The sequence below is a fragment of the Ambystoma mexicanum genome, chromosome 4p, assembly GCF_040938575.1.
Source record: "Ambystoma mexicanum isolate Mex_15411 chromosome 4p, UKY_AmexF1_1, whole genome shotgun sequence".
NCBI classification, from domain to species: Eukaryota; Metazoa; Chordata; class Amphibia; order Caudata; family Ambystomatidae; genus Ambystoma; species Ambystoma mexicanum.
The window spans coordinates 1,159,192,089-1,159,216,602 of NC_090927.1; the positions used below are offsets into that span (position 1 = coordinate 1,159,192,089).

Here is a 24,514-nt window from a genome sequence, read left to right on the forward strand (position 1 = left end):
GGGTCCTCTTTCCACTCCTTCAAGAGGTTAACGTGGTGTGCCTGAGTCTTAAGTCTTATAACGGGTTGGGAGATGGGATAGTTGCAGGGGCCAGTCTGTTCTAATACCTCATAAGGCCCATGCCAGCGAGACAGCATTTTATGTTCAGAGGTAGGCAGTAGTTCTAGGACCTTCTGTCCAACAGGAAAATATCGAGTGACAGCTCTTTTGTCATAGTGGGCCTTCTGGTTTCCCTGGGCTTTAGTTAGGTGATTGTGGACTATATCCCTCAGCACAGTCATGTGCTCTTTAATCCGTACTAATGTGACAAGAGAAGAAGGTCGAGGATCAGAGGGAGCAGCTGTAGAATTGGGCCATGAAATAACAGAAATAATAATAAAATCACTAATAGGCAGAAAAGAAGAAAAGGGACAATTAATAGTAGAAAGAGTAGGAGACAGTGTAGACTTTCCAGTCAAAAAGAAGGAAGAATGAATATCCGCAATTTTTGTAATAAAATACAATTCAAACAAAATCATCAAACTGAAGAAGAAAAAAGAGAAGGGTTAACAGGTGAAGCTGAGAGCAACCTGGTGATAGTTGAAGAAAGAACTAGGTGAGGAAGCATTAGAAGAAGTGAAATCCTGACAGTGTTCTGCTTCGGCATTTTTTTATGGTATTGTATAGATTTTATTCAAATCAATATTAATAGAAAGAATGATGGATGTTTTATTTTTATACCAGCTGTGTTCTGACCTATGCAGTTGTTGCCATAAATTCAGAAGAGACCTTCGAAACTTAGGCGGAGAAGGTTTGAGTTTAGGAGTGAGTGGAGATTTATGACAATATGGATCAAGGGAAGGAAGGATATAATCATGAATGACTTTGTAACATGTGCCTACGCTGAATGTACATAGTTCATCAAGAGAAGACATTCAAGAGGAAATTAATTCAACCAGATTTAATGACTGTTTAATTCTGCTCACTCAAACTATACCTTTTTCTGTTGAGATGCACATTGCAACAGAAAAGGGAATAGTTTGAGTGAACAGAATTAGTAAGAACAGAAGTATTTAGTGAAATGGCAGAAATGTGTACAAAATTAATGTAAATGGTAGAGACAGACTAAAGATTAATAATGTCCAAATGACAAAGATACGATCTTAGGTGCCTCCTTTATTGTTTGCAGGAGCAAAGGTAAATAGAGAAAGGTTCTATGAAGAGGTAAGAGTTATTAATGGGGGTACACCAGAGCCGGAGAGGGATTCAGACAGCCGATTAAAATAGCTCTCAACAAGTGTTTCATACAGATTAGGAACAAAAGAAAGTCATTCATCAAATTCTTCCCAAGTGTATATGTTATAACGAGGGCTTGGAGGGGGGTGACTGATTCAAACGCCCTGCTGACAAGGAACGCCGAGTCTCGCATACTGAAATTCAAAACGAGAGACCAGAGGAAGAGGGTTAAATATAGGTGCAACAGTCCAACTGGGATTAAACAAAATACAATCCCTCTACACAGACCAGAATATCTTGCAGTATGAACTAAAGAAATTTGGGAGGCATTTAAAGCAGCGTTCGCATAGGAGTCATAGGGGCGAATCCAAGTCCCATTTATTCATAAAAATCAATTGCAAAGAAATCAATCAATCAAAAGTGGCATCGGTTTTGTTAACTAAAGACCTTGGGCAGATTCTTAAAAATGTGCTGAAATAAATTAAGTACAGAGGATGCGCTTTTTTCCTTTGCGCTCATTGCTGAAATGTGCAGGTCACCTTATTGTCAAAGTTGTCCTATGCTTTTCAGGAGTGGCTTGAAAGTGGCGCAAAGAGGCACTGTCCAGCTCCATTGCATACATTGGTGTCGGGAGCACGACCCCACATGAATGATAGGCTCCCAGCAACCATGCTGATGGATGAACCCTTTCGAAACGGGTTCCTTCACACCTATTCAGGATCAGCGTTCTCGAGAATACATCCACTGAGCGCCTGCTGGGACATTGGCCGCGCCTCTAACCTTTTCCTTTTCAATAGCTATTTATAGTTGAGAGCCAATGGGGTGAGAGCTACTGGGGTGTTGATGTTCATGAGCAAAGCGATGTGTACTAAAGTTTTGAAACTGGCTGTTTAGTTGTGCTTTTCTTTTGGCGTGGAGTGTAACAAGATAGCTCAGTGGGTTTAACGCCTGTGCAATGTGGAATGACCTTTCAGCCAACATTTTTGGATCTTTTCATATTTGATTCTCCCATAAATCTTGCGACTGCTCGAAGTTTCAAACATTTGTTCATTTTGACCATCTCTTCCTGTGAACGCAGTCTGATCCTTGGCAAATTAAGGTACAAACCTCTGGCCCGTTTCTTTCATACACAATGGGAGTGACCACAATCACTTAAAAGCACCAATATATGCTCAGCTAAATAGTCAATTCATAGTAGGTTCTCCTCTTGTCAAAGCATGTTTGGATTTTAGTTACACATACTTCTAACTATGTTTATCAGTAATTACACTGAAAGAGCAGCAGCAGCTCCTGTATTGCACTGGGGAAGAAATCCGCCAGCCCTGGACTTCTGATTCTCAGTGCCACACAGACTTTCCCTTTCAGTGAATGTAAAACCGACCCCACTCCAGGTCCCTCAACTTTTGCACTGCTGCACAAGGGTCAACAGGAAAGAAGTGACCAAGATGGAAAAAAGTCTCCTTTTAAGTCCAGCTACAGAGCACTATACATGTGTCCCCATCATAGTCAGCTGGGGCTGTGCTTTCTGAATGTCGCATGCTCTGGCCAATCAGAGCACTTCCTGTGTCTGGTATAGACATGGGCCATGCTGTGATTGGACACAGCACTTCCTTGCTTCACTTTGATTTTACTCTCTGTGCTGAGCGAGCGACTTGGAAACCTCAGGCGAGCTACCAGTTGCTTGCGATGGGTAGGTTGCAGACCCTGGTCTTTTTGGGCTCAATCCTCCATGTTGGGACAGCGACCCATGTGAGGCACTGCATGGCACCAGCTAAATTATGCATCATTCATAGTGCTCTTCACAAGTGCCTACATTGTAGGGAATAAACTTTATACCCTGCGCATAATGCAAAGGGCTTGCCCCAACGCCCGGCATGGTCCAGCCACCACTACTCTCAAGTTAGTTTTGCTTTGGTGGCTCTGGATTCAATCCTCCTGGCTCCTCCTGGGCTCTAACAGAACATATTACATGATTACATGAAGTGTGTTTCGAAAGGCTTTATTCTTGTCTGGATTATTAAAGGGATAAACACCTAAAACTCAGAGGAGGGGGGGGGGTGTGCTTCTCTCTGTACAATTGAAACCAAAGATGTAGGAAGGGACCAACTATAGATCGTCAAGGTTTCCTGTCTTGCAGGGATATTGGTCTCACCTCTCGGGCCACTGTATCAAACCAATTTGACATTATTTGAGGAACACCACTTGCATTGCTCTACAGATATTTTTTCTGAAGCTGAAGGGAATTTTTCTACACATTAAATGATTTCTCTTGTTTTTTTCAAAGGACTGATTTTTTTTCTGTATTCAGAATCCAGCCCAACTTCAAGGCACACAAGCTCCCATTCCCACTGTTTGCTGGTTGCCAGTAGAACTGTGGGAATGGGTTTCTAAACTACAAAACAAGCATGTGAAAGTCCAAAATGGTAGACTATTGAGAGAAACGGGCAAAACAGACTCCTACAAGCTCCTCATAGGTGGCAACGTGAATACTGTGACTCACAAGATTTCCTTTATACTGTCAGTGGGGGTATTCTACTCATGCTGCCCTGCATCAGTGCCACTTATGTCTTTGGAGCTGTACGTACAACGGTATTGTTAACGCTCTTGGATATTGAGTGTTACTCAAATGATACACATTGTGGGAAAGAGGCAGAGCTGGTGCATAATACCCAACAGTGTCCCATTTATGAAAATTGCCTCTTCTAAGAGGTGTAATGTTTGTCAGACAATACTCTAGGCTTCTTTCCAAAGCGTATTCGTTTTGCCTTTCAGAAATTTGTTTTGGATTTTCCACCTCAAAATGTTTAGTACAGCAAGTTGCTTTGTCTTCCTACTGTTCGGAGTGCTTCGATTTTCAGTGCCTTAGTATGACGTTGCCACTGGTAATCATTGCTGTGGTACTTGATTCCCTAGGTGATATCACAACTGGAAAGCCGGGTATCCAAACTGAATGAGCAGTTGCAGAATCAGACTGACCTGCACCAGGAAGCTCTCCAGAGAGCCAGGAAAGCCGAAGAGCAGCTCGAAGACACTCGATGTCGGATCGGGCGCATGGAGTCAGACCTGGTGTCTGGAGATGTGATGCGCGACAGCCTTAGCCTTGAGAAGCAAAGGGTAACAGGCTATTTCATTTCCTAATCTGCAGTATGTTGCAAAAAGTATGTGAGGCAAGTATCAGAGACTGGATTTCTTGCACATGAATTGATTTCTCATTGACTTTTAATACCCATGAACTTTGACCGCAGACTGCACTGAAAGACCTGCTGGTGTAATAACGAGAACCACAAAGTGAAGCTTGACTATGACTGGAGATGCATATCCTGGAAAGGTTAACATTTTATATGAATAGTAGGAATACTGACATTATGGGTCTTATTTACAGAGTACTAGAGCACTTAAGCAGATGCTTGTGATACCTTGTGCCTAAGACCTGACTGGCAAAGCCTAAAACTGGAGCACATCTGGAGATGCCTGGATCACTTCTGAGCGGCCCCATAGCACATATTTCTGAATGGTATTTGCCTGTAAGCATATTAAAGAAGCTTCACGTTTAGTCATTTTGACTCAGGTATAAGGTATCAGGTGATCAGGCATCAACACAAAAGTGTTCCAGTGTGAACCTTACTGACCCATGCCTTATGCGTATGACTACAATTTTGATTACCACTGTTTTAACAGTAGTTTTTGTGTGAAAAGAAATGGTAATCGTAATGGGAAAATTAGAGGCTTTTTGAGTACTGTAACAAAGTCCCATCTTTGAGTCTAGTGGATGGGATTGCAGAGTCTGGGGCCCAGCAGAATCCCTGTGGCAGAATCATACACATCTCAGGCAGAAAGAGTACACTGTTAAACATACACTAACATAACACTAAAAGGTCCTAAAGCTTGTTTAGCTGCCAATGCAGGCATACGAGCTGAAACGGTGTAACATGGTTTGTACAAAAGACATCAGTTTACAAACACGGCACACCCAGTGGTCTGGGAGAAGAGGTTACTTGTGCCTGCTGCCAGGCATCGGAATCAGTCCAATGATAAAAAGAATGTTCCAACCTTAAGTTGCCGTAGGTTCAAGAACTGGTTAATATGTGAACCCAAGATGGAGCTGGGTCCTTTAAACACCTTGGGCCACAGAGATGCATGAGGACCCAATGCCCAAGTGTGCTCTGATGCTAGTTGCGAGGAGCTCATGGTATCAAAAGGAGAGTCATAAATCAGAGATGCAAGTTCAACAACTTTAAATATAACTTTGCAAAGGGTTGGAGACTTCCTAACACGCCTAAATCCAAAGTGGAAGTACACTCGACCATAAAGTAAAACAGTCCTAGTAAGTACAGTCGAAACGAAAGGTTCTAAACCTAAAGCCTGCTATATTTCTAATACAAACAAGTGCAAGGGAAATGTACACAAACTGAAAAGGATAGTGTTATCAACAAAAGTAACAGGATAGCAGAGTAGGTAATGATGAATCCCTTCCCCATGATTTCAACTTGGGACAATGGGTTTAGAAGGGATAGGGACTTGGGCAGCACTGTTCTTCCCAGTGAGGAACACACTGGCTTCCTAGGGCAAGTCAACAGAATGTTCAGGCTTCTTTCATAATAAAATGTTAGTTTGTACTCTCCAAAAACAAAGACAACAAATGCTTTCACAAATAGACCTCTTTGTCTTGAAACAAAAACCTTAATGGTCTTAAATATCTCTGGGATGCCCTTCTGCAAGCTTTCTTGCTCTCACCACAAAATCTTAATAGTCAGTCTTTCACAAAGATCGCAGGGATACCCTTCCCAAGCTTTCTTGGTCTCACCACAAAATCTTAATAGTCGCAGTCTTTACCAAAGATCCCAGGGATACCCTTCACCAAGCTTTGTCAGTCGAAGACTTTCGAGACGGCATAGGTTTGGCTTCTGGCTATGCCTGACCACTTTGACAATCGTTACATTCGCTTTTCCCCAATGCTTTCTGGTACTTGTAGTTGCAAGTTTATGGGCTTGAGTCACTCATAACATCTTTCACATCAGCCTCCCTCAGTTGGGCTCAGGCCTTCAATACCTTTTCCACAGTTCACACAAGCTCCCCTCAATCGGGCAGAAGGTTTAATCCATGTTTCTACTTCTACCAATCCTTTTTGTCTCAGGACTTTGAACAGTCAGGTTTGTAACCACAGAATCTTTCGACTGCTGTATCCAACAACAGGACCACTCTGTGTACATTGTATCATACTGTCTCTTTAAAGCATTGTGTTTCTTTACTCGCGGTTGTCGTATTACGTGCAACCTTGCTTTGATATGGTTACTTTCAAGCAAACACAATCGGTCCTGTGTTCTTCATGTTTGTTAACTCAACAGCAGTGTTTTAATATTGTTTTCATGTCCGAGTTCAAGGTTCCTTAACTCGTAGTTTTATCGAACCTCCCCAATTAAATCATTCACTGGGAGGGAAGCAGGATTCTCATCAAGGTTCCCCAGAAGGACGACTTCCAGCTCGGGTTATCAGCTGCTTGTTGCAAATGCCGGTCTTGTAAAGTCATCTGGCTTTCTGCCCTCCAATTTCGCATTTGTAGCAGCTCCTGAAGTCCAGTCCCTTCTCGCTCCCAGCCTCGCCCAGAGTGTACCCGTGTGCTCCGCCATTTTATCCCAGGTGGGGAACTTAACAGGTTTCAGGTGGGAATGTTAGGAAAAGGAGGCCTGACCTTGCCTGGCCTCATTATCAGGATAGAGCCATTGAAAAGAGTCAGAGGTAATCTTCATGAATCTGTTCCTGATCTTCATCAGGCCAGTAGTAGTGATACAGTAGGAAGGGCGAGGATCACAGGATTTGTAGTGTCCTACAAAGTAGGTTGGGATAGGAGTAGGGAAGGTGTCCCACTAGCAGGTGTTCAACCCCCACTCCCTGGGGACCCAGGTGATCCACCCTTGCTTGTCCATCCCCAGGGTCAGTCTTGTAGGAGGTTTGGTCTGTCACACAAACTCCTCACAGTCTGCATGAAGGACACCTTGGCCCTTGACAAACCTTATTCGGGAGGATGGCAGGTTTAAGAGGGGTCTGTGCTAGCCAGAGCATGGGGGAGGTTAGGAGTACAGGAGGATCATGGTGGTACGGCGAGGAGGCACAGTAAAGTTTTTAGGGGCAACTTGATTGGCTGGTTGCAAAAACCTTTCTGTGTCTGCCTTTTCTGTGAATGGAGGGCTGGTTTAGACCAGCACATGGGTGAATGCATATACCTTGGGGAGACGCCGCATGTTTCTCAATTCTGTTGATATCTTACCTGTGTAAAATTGAGGGCGTCCCCAACTCTGGCCATGGCCTGGGTAATATCAACAAAATACTAAAGGAATGCCCCACCAAGAAATATTTTGATCGTAAGAAGTACATTCTTTAAACTTGTTTGATATGGTGGTGGCAGAAAAAAGTCAATGTTGTTCTGCTCAATGTTGCTTGTATAAATGGTGGGCAGACAGACTCCAATTGTCTAATGATCAAAATCACAACTTGATATTTTTGTACCTTGTAAATTACAGGTTTTTTATTTTACAAAAATAATCAATCTGAATCTTCAAACAAATAGACAAACATATATACACAAGTCACGTGTATGCGTATATGCGTACTACAGTTTATATATATATATATATATATATACATATATATATATATATATATAGTAAGTTATAAAGCATATAACTGAAAGCATGATTGGTTCCTATTATGTAAAGTGCTAGAAACAAGTTATAAATCAAGGGAAGCACCATAAGTTCTAGGTTTGCAGACTATATTCTAACATCATAGCCCTTGCTATCTAGCTAGTCTTTAGAATGGCCACTCCAAAAACCAAAGAAAACCTAATCATGGAACAGAGGTCTTTGTGGACCGGTACCTACCTTACATATTGTCATGACCCGGGAGACATGTCACACCCCTCTACATGCAGGAAAAAGTTCTGTAGTATAGGACAATGGCTCTCTTCAAATTACTTGCCCATGGGTCTGTGGGGGAAACAATACAACATACACCTGATATAATAAAACTAGTCTGTGCAACTAATAAGGAGAAGCCTATATGCACAAGGTGCATGAGTAAAGTCGATTTACAGGGCAACAAATTGCGTTGGGAGCAGTCCTTCTTAATAAGTTGATTGCGTTGCCTAGGCAACCAATCAGGCTACTCGATCAGGAACGGGGATGACCTGCGTGTCGGGGTATACTCTCTAACCAGAAGAGGGAAGGGGGGACAGGAAGCACACATCAATGTCCATCCTATTTCGGGCTGCATCTAGGGTAAATATTACATGGAGAAGGCGAGTGCCGATCTTTTCTTACTTGGTGGGCGGGAAAACTGCTCCGTTACCGTGTCTGTCAGTGTAGCGGTTTCTCGGGCAACCAAGGTTCGAAGAGCTACAGGGCGTGCCGAGCTATATAATCTTGCAGGAACCTCCCTGAAGAGATACGTGTCACTGCATAGCTTGCTATTAAATCGAGGTAGTGAGAGGCGCCATATTGGAGTGGCAGCCTTCTCACACATGAGACAACACCATTAAGGCCTGCTGTAATGCATGGCTCTACTTGGTAAACCTGAGAGTCCGAATCAAAGCACATACCCCCAGACCACCGAGGGAAAAGTAAAGGGCCCATGTAGTTCTAAAAAGGCTGTCTGAATTCATCCTGCAAAAAGTAGTGCTAAAACCTGCCATGGCAGAAGCAAAGGACTGTCTTGAGCTCCATGAAAGAATTAGATATTTCTGTATTGGAACATGGTTTTTGGTAATATTAATACCCCATGTGCCCCACTGTATGAGAATGTTGTTTGAGCACCTGTGTGCTAGGTGGATTCTGGGCCAGAGTGCGTGTGCCGCTAGCACAAAATATGTATTTGGATGTCAACACATGGAACATCCCGGAGGGGCAGTACATGCCTGCTAGAGAAGAATGTCTAACCGGACTGGGCCTGAGACGCCATGTTCAGCCATTAATATACCAATGGTTGGGCATTGCTTCATTGAGGCCTACATCCAGGCTATTTAGGCAGTATATCCACCTTGCTTCCTTGTGTAGAAGTATTTTCTGTGGGTTGGTCACATATTTAACAATGCCCAACACCCATCACACTAAATCATCAGCCATGTGCTGATTTTCCCAAAAATATGAGACTAGTGGAGCAGCAATATTTTTACATCGAATCCTTGATCAGTGTTCATTAATGTAGACATGTCTTATATATCAGAGACCACATGGACACTGGATGAAGTATACCACATTTGTTGTTTTACAATTCAAAATGAACTTCAGTTTCCACTGTCTCGCCTTAACTTTAAAGAATTGTGTCTTCTTGGTAAATTTGCACACCTTGCAGTTCCCACATGGGAAATGCCCTTTTGATGTGCGTAGCTCCCAGTTCGACCGGGTCACCCTTTCCTTTATTGGTTTAGAATGGACTAGTTTTTCCCTTAGATTTTTATTTTTATTTTGCATTTTTAAAGCACACAAACAGCCCACGGGCGCTGTTACAGAAATTGTTTTTTTTTAGTTGCGTAATTGTTTTTTTGTGTCTTAGTTGTGCATTTATAACGCGCTTAAACATCCAGAGGTTTCTAAGCGCGGACCGGGGATCAAACCTGTGTTGCTTCGTGTCGTCTTGCTTCCAAGGCGCGCACGTTGCCGCTGAGCTATCCTCCCGGGACAGGAGATCCATTAATGGCAAAAAAGAGGTAATGATGTCTCAGGGAGACAGGCACTCACCATGGGCCAATACTCCCATATAATTTTCTTGATGGCGTAGGAGTTCGTATTATGTGTGGTTGCTCAAGTAAGTCTCTTTTCTTTGAACCCCAGGTCCTTTGATGCCAGGAGCGTTTCCCTTTGTGTGATCTGGGCTCTTTTCATAGAGTGGGAAACAAGGTTCTTCGGATATCTCTGTCTCTAAAGATTTGTACTAAGAGTATCTGCATGTTCATAGTAATCCTCCAAAGAGGTACACCTTGGAGGCGCAGGAACTGCCCGAAAGGTAGATTTTCCTTGAAATGCTTTGTGTGAAAGCTTGAGAAATTGAGTGTGGTGTTCCTATCAGTTGTTATTTTATATAGTGAGCAGCTCAAGAGCCCTCCTCCTGTTTTTATTACCAGGTCCAAGAAACGGACCCTATGGTGGTCAAATGCCATTATAAACTTGATAGTGGCATGGCATCCATTCAGCCAATTCAAGAAGTTCAAGAGCAAGTCATCCGTCCCTGTCCAGATGAACACAATATCATCTATATACCAGAATCAATTAGAAATTTGAGGTTTGAATGGTTTACTGTCCAAGAGCACAAAATCCTCTTCAAATGCTGCCATAAAGAGTATGGCTAAACCAGATTCAAAGGCCGCACCCATAGCGGTTACTTGTGTCTGTAAATAAAACTGGTTGGCGTACTGAAAGAATTTTCTTTTGAGGGCTATGCTCATCAGATGAATTCACCCGGGACCCTTTGTTGTGCAGTCACGCAAAATAGTTGTTCCCTGATTTTCTCAATCGCCTTGTCTTGTGGGATCTTAGTATACAGGGATCTTATTTTCATAGTCACTAAGAAATCAGTACTGGAATCAAATTCCAGGCCCTCAAAAAGTTTAATCGTAGACATAGTGTCTTTAATGTATCTCAGAGTTGCTTTACTTAGTGGTTGAAGGAAAAAAATCAACAAATTTGCACTGTGGCTCCAAAATGGAGTCACAGCCTGACACTATGGATTGACCTGTGGGCTTGGATGCATCATTATGTATTTTGGGGAGAGCATAGAACATCAGGGTTCTTAGATCAGAATAATTAATGTATTGAAATTCTTCCTTTGTGATCCATCTCCTGTCTGCTCTGAATTGTGTAGTTTCTAGAATTTCTTGTCGTATTCCTGGGGAGGAATCACTACTCAGGGTGCGGTAGCTCTCATTGTCCTCTAGTAGTTCTGAAACCATTTAATTATACTGGGCATTATTGAAGACCACCACCCCACCCCTTTTGTCATCTAGTTTTGATGGTCAGTCTATTATCTGCCTTGAGTGTTTGTAGGGCCACCTTCTGTGTTAGATAAATTGTGTCTAACATGTTGTTTTTGGGTACTTAATCTTTTAAGATCCCCTGTGACACATCTCTCAAAGAGGATTATCTCCTTAGGGATTTGTTTGTCCGTTGGTGTAAAAACGGATGGTAAGCGTAGCCATGTGTCCTTCACTCGTTCCCTAGGGTCATGGTCCTGAAAGAAACATTGAAGTATCAATTTTTTAAAGAACTTTTTTAACCCAAGTTCTGACGTGAACCAATCCATCTGATTATTTGGAACAAATGACAGTCTTTTGAAAAGGACTTGTAATTTCATCAGTGTCAAGGTGATGCCCGAAAGGTTGAATACTGGAATTTCCCTATTTGGTTCGTTCACAAATGTTGTCGCCATTGCCCTTTCTATCTGCTGGTCTCTGTCGTCACCTGCCGCCCCACAGAGTGAATTCCCATGCGTGATCTCGGGGGTAACCTCTGCCTAAAAAAGGTCTCTGGCTCCTTGCGCGCTGATGTTGTACATAGCCATAATCATATGGACCTTTACCCGCAGAGTCGCTACTTGTGTCGGAGGTGACCCATCTCCTTCCTCCCCTGTGGCTGTTAGATGTATATTGTGTTTTCACAGTATTTCTTATTTCCAGAACAAAAGGTTTGCTACTAAGTATGGATACATTTTTTCAGCTTTACTCCTGTTTGTCCTTATTAAGCTTTTTTGTTTTCCTTGCAAGTGTATTGCCTTTAAAGTCTTCAAATCGACTGGTAACTTCTCTCAATTTGTCTTCATCATTGGTTATAGCTGTATTGTGCAGAACTTAAGTTCCTCTGTATTACTGCCCCAATTTGTTGGGCTGTTGATATTGCCAGTGCCATTAAGTCCCAGGTGCATTTTGTGGCTATATAACTGTAATTGCTTTTATGGATTGTCCATGAATTAACCAAATTTAAAAAACGAATGGAGAAATTACTGATTTTGTTTGACCAAAAAAACAAAAATTCCTACTTACTTTTTGTTAGGACAGTTTTTCTGAAGTCCTACTTGGTAAAACCGTTCAACTGAGGCCGTACAAGACTCCACTCTTAGTATAAGGCTGTACCACCTGAGTTCAGGGTAGTGTAGACAGAGCAGCCAGGCTTATCTTAGGATGGAGAGAGGGTTGTAGAATCAGTACAAATGAAATTGTAATACTAATGGTCCAAAGAAACACTGAAACACTATGTATGTGATTAAAAATAGAAACGTTGTGTTTCTGCACAACTTCACGGGTAAACTGAACTACATTACCCAGCATCCGTTGTAGTTTCTGTAGGCCCATTTAATTTCCATCTCAGCGCAAACGAGCCAGCGCAAAAGCTTTTAGCCAGTCTGTGCCGGTGACGCAGGTAAGCACCATTGGTCTTTCAGATGTTATTGCCCTTATTGCTAAAGAAAGAGCTTACTCAAAATTGAGATCTGCTTGCTTTCTCAATGTCTGCCGCTAACCCGCATGTTCAGATAAAACAATCACTGACACTCCACCTGCCACTTAAACTAGCTGTCGCTCCTCAGAACAGCGGCGGTACACCAGCAAATGTATATCAGAACGCTGTCATGGAGACTAAATCTAACAGCTCTCTGGCCGCGAAGACTGTTGATCCCATTGTCCCTAGCTTAACGGACCAAGACAACATGGTTCATGATAAAACTTCTACATCCCATGGTACGACCTTACCACATGCTAAGATCAAGTCCAACTGTAAAGGCACGCTCAAATGTCTACTCCTTAATACCCGCTCACTGTTAAAACACGAGTTAGAGGTGTCATCCTATATATCTAGCCACAACATAGATATATGTGCTATTACAGAGACCTGGAACCATCCAGCCTCAAACCCTACCATAGCCTTGGCTATACCAAATGGATATAATATCTTTTGCCAGGATAGAAAAGAAGGGATAGGGGGTGGAGTGGCCCTTATTTTTAACGACTTGTTTGATGTTTGGAAAGTTGACATACTTAACTGCGAAATTCTTCATGCTAAAATTAGAATGCACTCGGAAAATACTCTGAATATCATTCTTATCTATCGACTGCCAGTTCTTATGAAGGACTTTAGTGCCCATCTATCTGACTTGCTATTGACATTTTTAAAACCTCTATCTAACGTTCTACTACTGGGTGATCTCAATTCAAGTCCTTAGACAGGGCATTGTCTAACATAGGTGTTTACCAATTAATTGATTTACCAACGCATGAGATGGGACACCCCATTGACTGGCTTGGTTGCCTCAACATCTTGCCAACTAGCACAGATGTGAGTCCCTGCCCGTTGTCGGGTCATTTTTTCATTCATTTTGAGATTACATCTGAAAAAGTTGTCCTTAATAAGAAACCTCCCCTTAGTATTACATGCTGTCGAAACCTAAAAAAGCTGACCCCAGCAGCTCTTGATCCCTGGATCTCTGTTATGAAAAGCTTCATTAATGTCGACTCCTTTTGAGGAGGATATTACCACTGCTTATCAAGATACTCTCCAAAAGGCAGTCAATACTCTAGCCCCTATATCAAATAAAAAGATAGCGCAAAGGGATACCAATTCTTGGTTTACCTGTGACCTGCAAAAGTTAGATTATCAAAACAAAAGCTCTCTATGTCTGGAAAAGGTCCTTATCTGACGCTGACAAACCTATAACTGGCATGTCAGTATCTACAAAAAACCTGTTATTACGGCAAAAAAGGTTTACCTTGATGGCCGGATTGCGAGAGCCCAGTCAGAACCCAAGGAGCTCTTCAAGGTATTCAAAGAGTTAGAAACAAAAAGAATTCTACTCAGGACGCCATCACCAGAGATACTAAATGGTGTAATCAGGTATAAGAGGCTATGGATGCTAAGCTTAATAAAATTAATAAAGGTATCTTAGAAGCTAGAGATACCTTATTACACAAGGGCCATAAGGATACCACTTTACCATCTAAATGTTGCAAAGAAGAACTCTTTCTACTTTTAAACCCATCTCGGAGGCAGATCTCGCAGTGATAATACAAAATCTTAAACCATCTAACTGTAAAAGAGATGTCTGCCCCACTTTAACTATCAAAGCTTGTGCCACTTCACTCATCCCTACCCTTTGTAAATTTGTTAATGCCTCTTTCAGAGACTGCTCTGTACCCACCTGCATCAAACATTCATGGGTGACCCCATTATTGAAAAAAACCTGGCCTCTGCCCTGATGACCCGCTTAATTACCGCCCAATCTCTAACTCCCCATTTTTATTGAAGATCCTTGACAGAGTTGCATACACTCAACTACTGGCTCATCTTAGACATACAAGCATCTTGAATAAGAGACAATTCTGGGAAAAGCACAGAACTGAGTCTGCTCTGCTGGATTTAAAATTCAGGCTCCTCTGTCATATGGATCAAGGCAATTCCAGCATGTTGATGCTGTTGGACCTGTCTGCCACGTTCGACCTGGTAGACCACATGGTGTTGGTCTCCAGGTTGAGGGAGGTGGCAAATTTCTCAGCATCGGCAGCTGACTAGGTTGCCTCCTTCCTGAAAGATCGCCAATGGAGAGTGAGTAGTAATCTTGCAGATGCATACGCCAAGGAGTTGACCCAAGGAGTCCCGCAGGGAGCCCCGCAGGGAGCCCCGCAGGGAGCCTTTCTTTCTCCTATCTTTTATAACATCTTTACAGTGCCTTTTTGGGACTTCCTAGATATCAATAACATAGAATTTACAAACTATGCTGATGAAACTCAATGTATCATCCCTATTACGGGTGTCTTCCTGGAAGATGAAATAAATATCAATAGGATTTACCATCTCATCCAAGGCTGGATGTGCTCCAATGGACTGGCCCTTAACACAATTAAAACGGAACCCATGCTTGTAGGCACTGATCCTAAAATCTGTGACTTGGAAGATCAGTACACTCAATTCCTGATTGAGGACTGCCCTATAAAAGTCAAGTAAAAGGTTAAGACGCTAGGGATATATCTCGACTGCAATCTCAATATGAAGGCGCAGGTCAGCAGCCTTGTGTCCTCGTCTGCTTACTATATGAAACTGCTATCTCACGCTCGTCCCTTTCTCACAAAAACCAGTAGGGAAACTCAAGCGAGGGCACTGATAAGTTCAAAGTTCAACTCTTTTACAACTAAGTAACTGTTAAACACATATTCTCTTTTCTAGGCAAAAGGCCCAATCCTTTAAAAGTCTTTCCCTTATTCTTGGAGCATGAGTGTTGTCAGTGGCAGAAGGGGAGGTCACTAAGGTCTGGTGTCCAGAAGGTAGTGTTAGGATAGGTTCTTAAGTAGCAAAAGCCAGAGTTCCTAAGGAAGACTGTTCAGACAGGTGAGCATTTTACTTTAGAGTTAGCTGAGGGTCCATGGGCTTCATAGAAGACACCCTTGGAGGATTCCAGCTGTGGGCCTGGGTGCACTGGACGAGAGGACTCCAAATCACAGAAAACACCCCAAAACTACACAGGAATCACAAGCGACTTAGGGTAAGTAAATACCCAAGCCAGCACAGTACATCAGCACAGAAAAAGATTTTACAGCAGGAGGACTTCAGAATCTGCAGCCAAAAACCCAGTCAGTGGATTCCTTGTCATGGTGACTGAAAACAGGACCTTGGAAGAGACTTTGCAGCAAGGATCAATGGGGAAGGCTCTAGGCAAGGTTTTCCTCACGGCTTGATGTGGCTCTGTGGATTTGGCACCTTTTCAGAAGCACAGAAAAAGACAGAATATCACTGGTCGGATTCTCGTCATTTGCAAGGTCCAGGACTCGGGTGAGGGGACTTTTCAGACTTCAGTCGTGCCTCTGGAGATCTAGCAGGATGCCCACAATGTTTCAGTGACATTCGGAATTGGGAAGACCGTGCACTGCACAATAGTTCGAGGTCCCGGGGTATTGCAGCCCGCAAGGTTGCAGCACAGCGGGGGATGGCTCAAAATGCAGGTCTTCTTGAGTCTAGTGAGTCTCACCAGGGACAGGGTCGTAGTTTTTGGAGTCCCCAGGTGGATTGGAAGGAAAGGTTGCAGCATGCTCTTGTTACACAGCAGGCTCTCTGGTCGCTGGAAATTGTCTTAGCTGCTTTTCCTTCATCATCCTCTTTGAGTTTGGTTCCAGTGGTTGACTACCTCTTCCAGGGGCGTAGGAGACGCATCAAATCTGGGGGGGGAAACAGGACACCTTGGGGACTTTACTTTTTTATTTATTTATTGTGTTTTAGTCAAAGAACTCGACTTTTCACAAAATTAAAATAGCAGTACGTATTAAATTACACATATCATTACTGTATAAAACAAGCCCTGCTTCAAGCCTCCTCATTGGCTGAGGGGCTGCCACGTCCCCCCAGCCGGGGACAAAGGCATGAATCCAGGGATTCCTGGTCGGGTAATGCCCCGGCGAGGGACAATCAGAATGGTCCTTTCATTCTGATTGTCCCTCGCCGGGTACTAATGTTGTATAAAACACAGGAGGACAGCGCTGTACCTCCCCAAAGTGATGGGGTGGTGGAAAGTGTAAATCGCTGCCTGATGGATGTGGTGAAAATGGCGAGTCCAAGTGATGTGGACAAGAAGGAGGCGATCCATGAAAGAGTGAGTTGATTGCACCAATCTCCACACAAGGTCATGGGAGTCTGGGATTGATGGTTGCTGGGAGATGAGGCTGAGGCTTGCATGCAGGGGCTTTTTTGATCTATACAGTGTGGAACCTTCAATGGTGGTCAAAGTGCACGTGAGACATCGCTCAAATATGTGTACAAAGAGGAGGTGTGTGTTTTTGTCATTGCTTTAGATCATATGACTCCCTCATTCCAAGTCCTTCCTAGAAGGGTGTCAAATGCAGAGTCCCGACCCTATAGGGTATTCTATGTCCACAAAATAACAAAAAGCTGTGCTCCCATATAAAAATAAAAGTTCCCTTCCTCTTTGAGGTGCCTGAGCATCACCAAACCGCAGTGGTTAAACCACTGCAGCTGGTTTCAATCTCGGCTCCTGTACTAGTGGGCTCAATCCAACCAAAACACATGGTCCAGGATAATGCAGTTTTCTACAGTCCAGGCCTCTTGTTGCCCACATCTGTGAGTAGAATGCATCAGCCCACCCATTAGCCAAAACCTGCATTAGCGTCACGTAAAGTAGGGCTGCAAGGGATCCCCATATACGGGAACTGCCCTGTTCAGCCTCAGGTTTCCCTATGCCTGCATCCCCTATCCCACAATATATAAAGCTTCTTTTATTATAATTTCTTTTTGCAGATGTTTATGCTACCGTCAAGAACTTATTTTTGAAGTCCCACGTCTAAGTGCTTGCATCTTACTTTCACCAATAGAGTACATGTACTCACACAATAGCTTCTTCTATTGATTTTATCCTAATTGATTTGAAAAAGAACAAGCATTGGCAATGCCAACAGTTTGGGCTTTTGTATCAGCAAAGTCACCTGTGGTGTGAGTACCTTGGCATCTAACAGCAGTGCTTGGCAAATGCCTAATACTTGTACACAAGCCAAAACTGCTGGCTTTTCCAATGTTTGTTTTGACCAGGACTTCAGTGAAGGACACACATAGAGCTTATAAATCGAGTGGCTGAGCACGAACCTGGTTACAAAATTTTGATTACACGAATAGAGCATTGGCAGCTGCGACATGTATTTCTCAGCTGTGTGCCTACAATCTGTGGGAGCTGGCATAGACTGGTGTAGGCGAGCATGTTTTGCAGCATTCTGGGCCATACTGCGGCTGAATGGGACAGAACTTCAACTGAGTATGCAGTGATTAAAGGACCTAAAGACCCTGGGTTGCGGACTGGTGAGGCTCCATGAGGCTGAGTGGAATTTATAATGAAGGTCGGTTTGGATACTACTCTATTTCGAGCCTTACTGGTTGCCCAAACATGTGCATGTGCAGTTGCTTCACCAAGATATTTTAAGAGAAGGAATCAGGATATGTGAATAAGGGTCAGGCGCTACTGACCTATTAGCTCACTGATGTCTGACAGACAGCAGCTTCCAGCTGCTATATTAACAGCAAGGCCTAGTAGGACTGTCCTTGGTGTTTTCTTCCCTGTCCTCCACCCCTTTTTTTGTCTTGTGGCGCCTTGAAACACCATTTTCTGTCTAGGCGCTTTTTAAATACCCAATAAATACATACATACATACATAAATAGCTATGTTCCCATGATACCATGCACCCAGCAAAGCATTGGATTAGTGATGCACAAATGCAGGAGCTGAAAAAGCCCTGTTGTTGTAAACACACCAATGCAAGTGTTGTGTTGCGAAGGAGCTTTCAATAAATACAAAGTTTAAATGCTGTGGCAAAGGTTTCCTATGATTACTTCAGGGATGTAATTTCACCAAAATGCCAGGGGGTAGCGAAGTGACATCACACAGCGCTTGACCTCTGATGACATCACAGGACGTGATGTAATTTGACCCCACCCAGAAGTGACATCACAGGAAGCGATGGAACACGACCTTTCACCCCTCGACAAAACAGGAAGTGGCATCACATAGCATTGTTTCTAAGCACACTATGGAAATCTGGTTACAATATCACTGTAAAGTGCTATACGTTTCAAACAAGAATGGATCACCATATGTATCGTTAATATTGGTGCGTATAGGCCCATAGTACTAAATTACTGGGAATGCAAGGCCAAACAATAATGATGCATTATTATATAGCACTTATGTTTAAGTGCTTCATATAGAACATATACACATACACTATTACCCAACCTGTGTTGGTACTGAATTTTCAACCTCAGCAGGATGAAAGGCTGATTTGACCTTGCTGGGAGTCGATCCTGCAGGTCACACACACATTGCAGCAGCAAGCGCTCAACCCACTGAGCTATCTTAATGGCTATAGCTATCAGAAAACCAGCCACTCCAGAAGCAAAGAGCCACATGCTGCTGGCCACAGCCCATAAGCCTCAATTAAAAAAAAATAAAAAAAGTTTAAACACTTTTTTGGGAGGTTTTCTTAGGGGTAGCAAGGGAGACCACAGGCGTAGCAAGAGAGACCTCAAGGGTTGTCGCCAATGTCATGTAAAGGCACATTTTTGGGCCTGATTCATGGAATTTTTTGCATGGTCGAAAGTGACTTTGCAAGTTTGCACTGCTGAAAAGTGACTTTGCACTGGCACTGCCGACCCAAAGCCTGATTCATGGAACCGTGCAGTGTATTTTTGCAGTGCAAAGTCATTTTGTACAGCAAAAATGACTTTACACTGACTTTGCACGCCAAAAATGCACTTTACACAGTTCCATGAATCAGGGTTTGTGTTGGCAGTGCAAAGTCACTTTTCAGCAGTGCACAGCCTACAGAAGTATATTTACATGCTGCATGCAACTGCAGACAGTGGCAGTGACACAGTGCACTGTGCACAACACAGACATATTCTGGGGGGATCAATGCCATTATATCCCCCCCACTTAAAATTGTGGGGGGGATTTGTCCCCCCAGTCCTCCCCATGTCCTACGCCCATGACCTCTTCAGCTTTCAGGTTTGGACTTTTATGCAGGGCCCCAGCCAATCCAACAGCCTTGCAACATTCAAACTTGGGGGGGTGGGGGGGTTGGCAATCCTTTCAGGACAGCCAGCCTTCAATTTTGAACTGGAATCTCACACTCAGGCAGGAAGACCAAGGGCTGCAGAGTTTTGGACTCCTCCTTCGCTTCCTGCCTTCACAGACACTCTGGAGCCTGGGCGTGGAGTCCACAGGACCCGCGCTGAAGATAAAAATCACACAAAGGAATTTCCTGCCTGGAGGTCAGGGGAAGAAACACTAAAATGGTGAAAAAAAAAACAAGACAACCATTTTGGTAAAATGAGCCCCCATGGGTGCCTTCACCGGGCCTGTGCAAACAGCCTGCGGTAAAGGTGCACCGAATTAATAAGAAGGTTCACTGCCACGAGCCATTAAAGGTAAGTTTGTCCTTGTAATATAAATGTTACATTTAAAATCACAAAGGGGATACTCAGTATCTCCCCAGCACTGTACATAAAGTGGGGTGTGTTGGTCTCACTTAATAAAATGTAAAAGGAAACCAAAGATCCTTTCTACCCTTGGGAACTGTAGTTCTCACAAGGTTATCCAGAGAAAGTTAAAAGGGGAGCGCCTAGGGCAACCCAGGAACAATAGGCACGTATTGCGAAAAAGTTGTCAAAGAGAATAACTTTTAAAAGACACTATGGAGAGTCTTAAAAATGACACCCATAAAATGAGTAAAAGATTCTGTGAGTGTGGGAAAAGGTTCCCTCTCAGAGGTATAAGGAAAAATAATCCACCAGTCAAATCAAAATGTTCTGGGGTTGGCACAGGTCAGGAAGATTTATCATTTCTATGAAAATCTTATCTAACATTTGTTGCAGTTTTTTGTTAATAATGCAGGGGTTGGTCCCCACACACACCCCTTTAGCCTCCCTACCTTAACTAATACCCTTATCCTACCCCAGCCCTATATTATATAAAAAATGTATCAACATTTCAAAACAATCTGCCAAAAATCATCATCAAGAAATATCCATTGTTCATTATGAACCACCAAACTAGTCGGGATAATATTGGATTTTAAATATTCCTGAAGGAAGTGGCCATGTAGCTCCACACGAAAACCCTTCTTCTTGAGTTTAAGTAGTTCGTCCGAGGAGGAAGAGGCTTAGTTATTAGAACCTGCTCTTAACTGATCAAAGAGAGACAGGCCTCTTATAATGTCCGAAATGAGTGGTTCACTATAGCTCAGGGTAGCATTCTCTGCCATACTCTATAGAGAAAAGTAAAATAGGGGGGGAATTAGTAAGAGAAGAAAAGGGCAGAATCTGAGGTCTGCCCAAGAAAGTAGAAAACCCCCAAACGGTGTCCTTAAAGATTGAAAACCCGCTAACTAATTGTGCTTATACACACCATAGAGTTATTGTGAATATATGCGTGCAGCCCTAAAACAGCAAAAAACTGTGAGTAAAGCACTTGAGGGTGACGCCAACTCTGGCATGGGTAGCATCAGCAAAATACTAAAGGAATGCCCCACCAGGAAATATTTTGACCGTAAGAAGTACATTCTTTAAAATTGTTTGATATGGTGGTGGCAGAAAAACTCAATGTTGTTCTGCTCAATGCTGCCTGTATAAATCGTGTGTACACAGGCTCCAGTTTTTTAATGATCAAAATCATAACTTAATATTTTTGTACCTTGTAAATTTCAGGGTTTTTTTATTTATAAAACATATAACTGAAATGATGATTGGTTCCTATTATGGAAAGTACTAGAAACAAGTGATCAATCAAGGGAAGAACCATAAGTTCTAGGTTTTCAGACTATATTCTAACATCATAGCCCTTGCTATCTAGCTAGCCTTTAGAATGGCCACTCCAAGGCCAAAGCAAACCCAATCATTGAACAGGGGTCTACGTAGAGCACATCAGTGTGCGTTGTAACTGGGTAGCCACACTTCTGTGTGCCAAGTGTGCTTCACAGGGGGCTGTATGTTTCGGTGGTTAAATATTCATGTTCCGCCTTCCTCAGGACCAAGCAGAATGGGGCTACCCCTGAGGACCAAAAGATAAAATGGATTTGTAAAATCAGCTCAAAGTTATTACTGATAACCAGGTGTAACCACTGTGATCATATCTAAAATATGCACCATATGCCCAGAAGAGATTTTCCATTGAGGGCTCCACCAAAAGGAAGAAAAAGGACATGAACACCATAAATAAACCTTAGTCTTACCTTTAACACTGAAGGATTTGCCACAAAGCATACCAGCTCAATTCTAGGGTCTGATTTGGCCAAACTTGCAGAACCCGAGGTCCTTTGCCTCTAATTTTATTTTAGAAGATTTGTTTGCTTGTTATCCGCTTATACAATAAGAAAATACTGTTTCTAAGTGCCCACATGTTTTAAAAACATTAAAAACACAATATTTAAGAGCAGTGAGGGGGCAAAGGTAGAAGGGACGAACCTACAATGCTTTGTGAGCATTCAGCATGTGCAGCAAGGAGGAGGGAAGAGGGGGGTAAGTGCTGGGGAGTCCGAGCTCATGGGTGAGCCACAGATGAAAATGCTAGGCATGTTGAGTGCTACACGGACTGGGGGTGCAAGAGGGGTAAGTGCAAACCTCCAGGGTGGAGGGTGTGCAGATGCAAGTGCCATGGATAGACAGGAGCTGGGCAGAATTGGGTGCCGGAGGTCAGGACCCCGAGGATGCATAAGGGCCCAGGACACCAACCGCAGCAACTGTGGGATTAGCAGAGGAGAGAAGAAGGGAAGGAGGAGGAAAAGAGGAAAGTGTTAAGGGGATTCTGGAGTTTGGTCCGGTTTAACCTTTTGGCTGCTGAACGTTCATCCGGGGTGTTTGTTGTCCTCCGCCTGGCGATCTGCACTATCTAGATTCCATCACGGGATATTTCCTGGAATGGTTCACTGCTGTCTTCCCACTTTAAACTCCTGGACCAACCACTTCGAGGTAGGATGCCTCCCTCATCCTGAAGGGTGTTGAGACAGCACTACCCCACCTCTGCTGTTCATCTAGGCCATGGGTGCACAACATACGGCCCGTGGGCCAGTTGCGGCCCGCCATGCTCTTTTGTCCGGCCGCGAGGCACAAAGACTTTCCTAATGGAGGGCGGCCCGCATCCGCCCTCCATTAGGAAAGTCTTTGTTGTCTTCCGGGCCGGACAAAACACTGGCCCTCATTGGCTCAGCACACACACGCACCACGTCGCTCATACGAGCCACATAATGTGTGTGTGCTGCACCAATGGAGGGCCAGCACTACGGCTGGCGTGGTCCATAAGGCTTGATGCCAGAAGGCATTTCAGCCTTGGACCACGCCAGCCGTAGTACGATTCCAGCGTTCCAGTTTACCTGCCACTTACCTGCCTTCCAGCATGTCTCCGGTAAGTGGTCTGTTTGTGTTTGTGTGTCGGGTCTGTTTTGCTTTATGTTTGTGTGTGTATGTTGCGATGGCGGGGGTGTCGGATCTGTGTCGGATGTGTATGAATGTTTGGATTTGAATGTATTTTGTGTGTATGTTGAGATAGTATGTTGAGATGCGGGGGTGGGGGGTGTCGGATGTGTATGAATGTTTGGATTTGAATGTATTTTGTGTGTATGTTGAGATGCGGGGGTGGGGGAGTGTCGGATGTGTATGAATGTTTGGATTTGAATGTTTTTGTGTGTATGTTGAGATGCGGGGTGGGGGGGTTGTCGGATGTGTATGAATGTTTTGATTTGAATGTTTTTTGTGTGCTGAGTTGGGGAGTGGGGGGTTCGGGTCTGTATGGGTGCATGTTTGTGTGTGTGTGCTGAGTTGGGGGGTGGGGGGTTCGGGTCTGTGTGTGTGCTGATTTGGGGGGTGGGGGTTCGGGTCTGTATGGGTGCATGCTTGAGAGTGTGTGCTGAGTTGGGGGTGGGGGTTTGGGTCTGTGTGTTTGCATGTTTGAGAGTGTGCTGAGTTGGGGGGTGGGGGGGTTTGGGTCTGTATGGGTGCATGTTTGTGTGTGCTGAGTTGGGGGGTGGGGGTTCGGGTCTGTATGGGTGCTGGTTTGCGTGTGCTGATTTGGGGGGTGGGGGTTTGGAGTTGGGTGGGGGGTTCGGGTCTGTATGGGTGCATGTTTGTGTGTGTGCTGAGTTGGGGGGTGGGGTGTTCGGGTCTGTATCGGTGCATGCTTGAGAGTGTGTGTGCTGAGTTGGGGGGTGGGGGGTTTGGAGTTGGGGGTGGGGGATTCAGGTCTTTATGGGTGCATGTTTGTGTGTGTGCTGAGTTGGGGGGGTGGGGGTTCGGGTCTGTATGGGTGCTGGTTTGTGTGTGTGCTGAGTTGGGGGGTGGGTGTTCGGGTCTGGATGGGTGCTGGTTTGTGTGTGCTGATTTCGGGGGTGGGGGCTTTGGAGTTGGGGGATTGGAGGGGTTCGGGTCTGTATGGGTGCATGTTTGTGTGTGTGCTGAGTTGGGGGGTGGGGGGTTCGGGTCTGTATGGGTGCTTGTTTGAGAGTGTGCTGATTTGGGGGGGTGGGGGGAATCGGGTCGGTATGGGTGCATGTTTGTGTGTGTGCTGAGTTGGGGGTTCGAGTCTGTATGGGTGCTGGTTTGTGTGTGTGCTGATTTGGGGGGTAGGGGGTTGGAGTTGGGTGTGAGGGGGCCGTGGGGCATAGTGTTTGGTTGGGGGTAAGGGGGCCCTGGGGCATAGTGTTTGGTTGGGGGTGAGGGACATGGGGCAGAATGTTTGGTTGGGTGTGAGGGGGGCATGGGGCATAGTGTTTGTTGGGGATGAGGG

General features: G+C 44.1%; 1 protein-coding gene across 1 annotated transcript in view; it reads left to right on the forward strand.

The window, feature by feature from the left end:
- CCDC170 (coiled-coil domain containing 170) overlaps nt 1–24,514 on the forward strand; it is a 466,382-nt gene that overhangs the window by 378,866 nt on the left and 63,002 nt on the right. Inside the window, exon 9 of the mRNA XM_069606775.1 lies at nt 4,129–4,329. Within this exon, the coding sequence (XP_069462876.1) occupies nt 4,129–4,329 (201 nt within the window). The remainder of the gene's footprint in view (nt 1–4,128; nt 4,330–24,514) is intronic.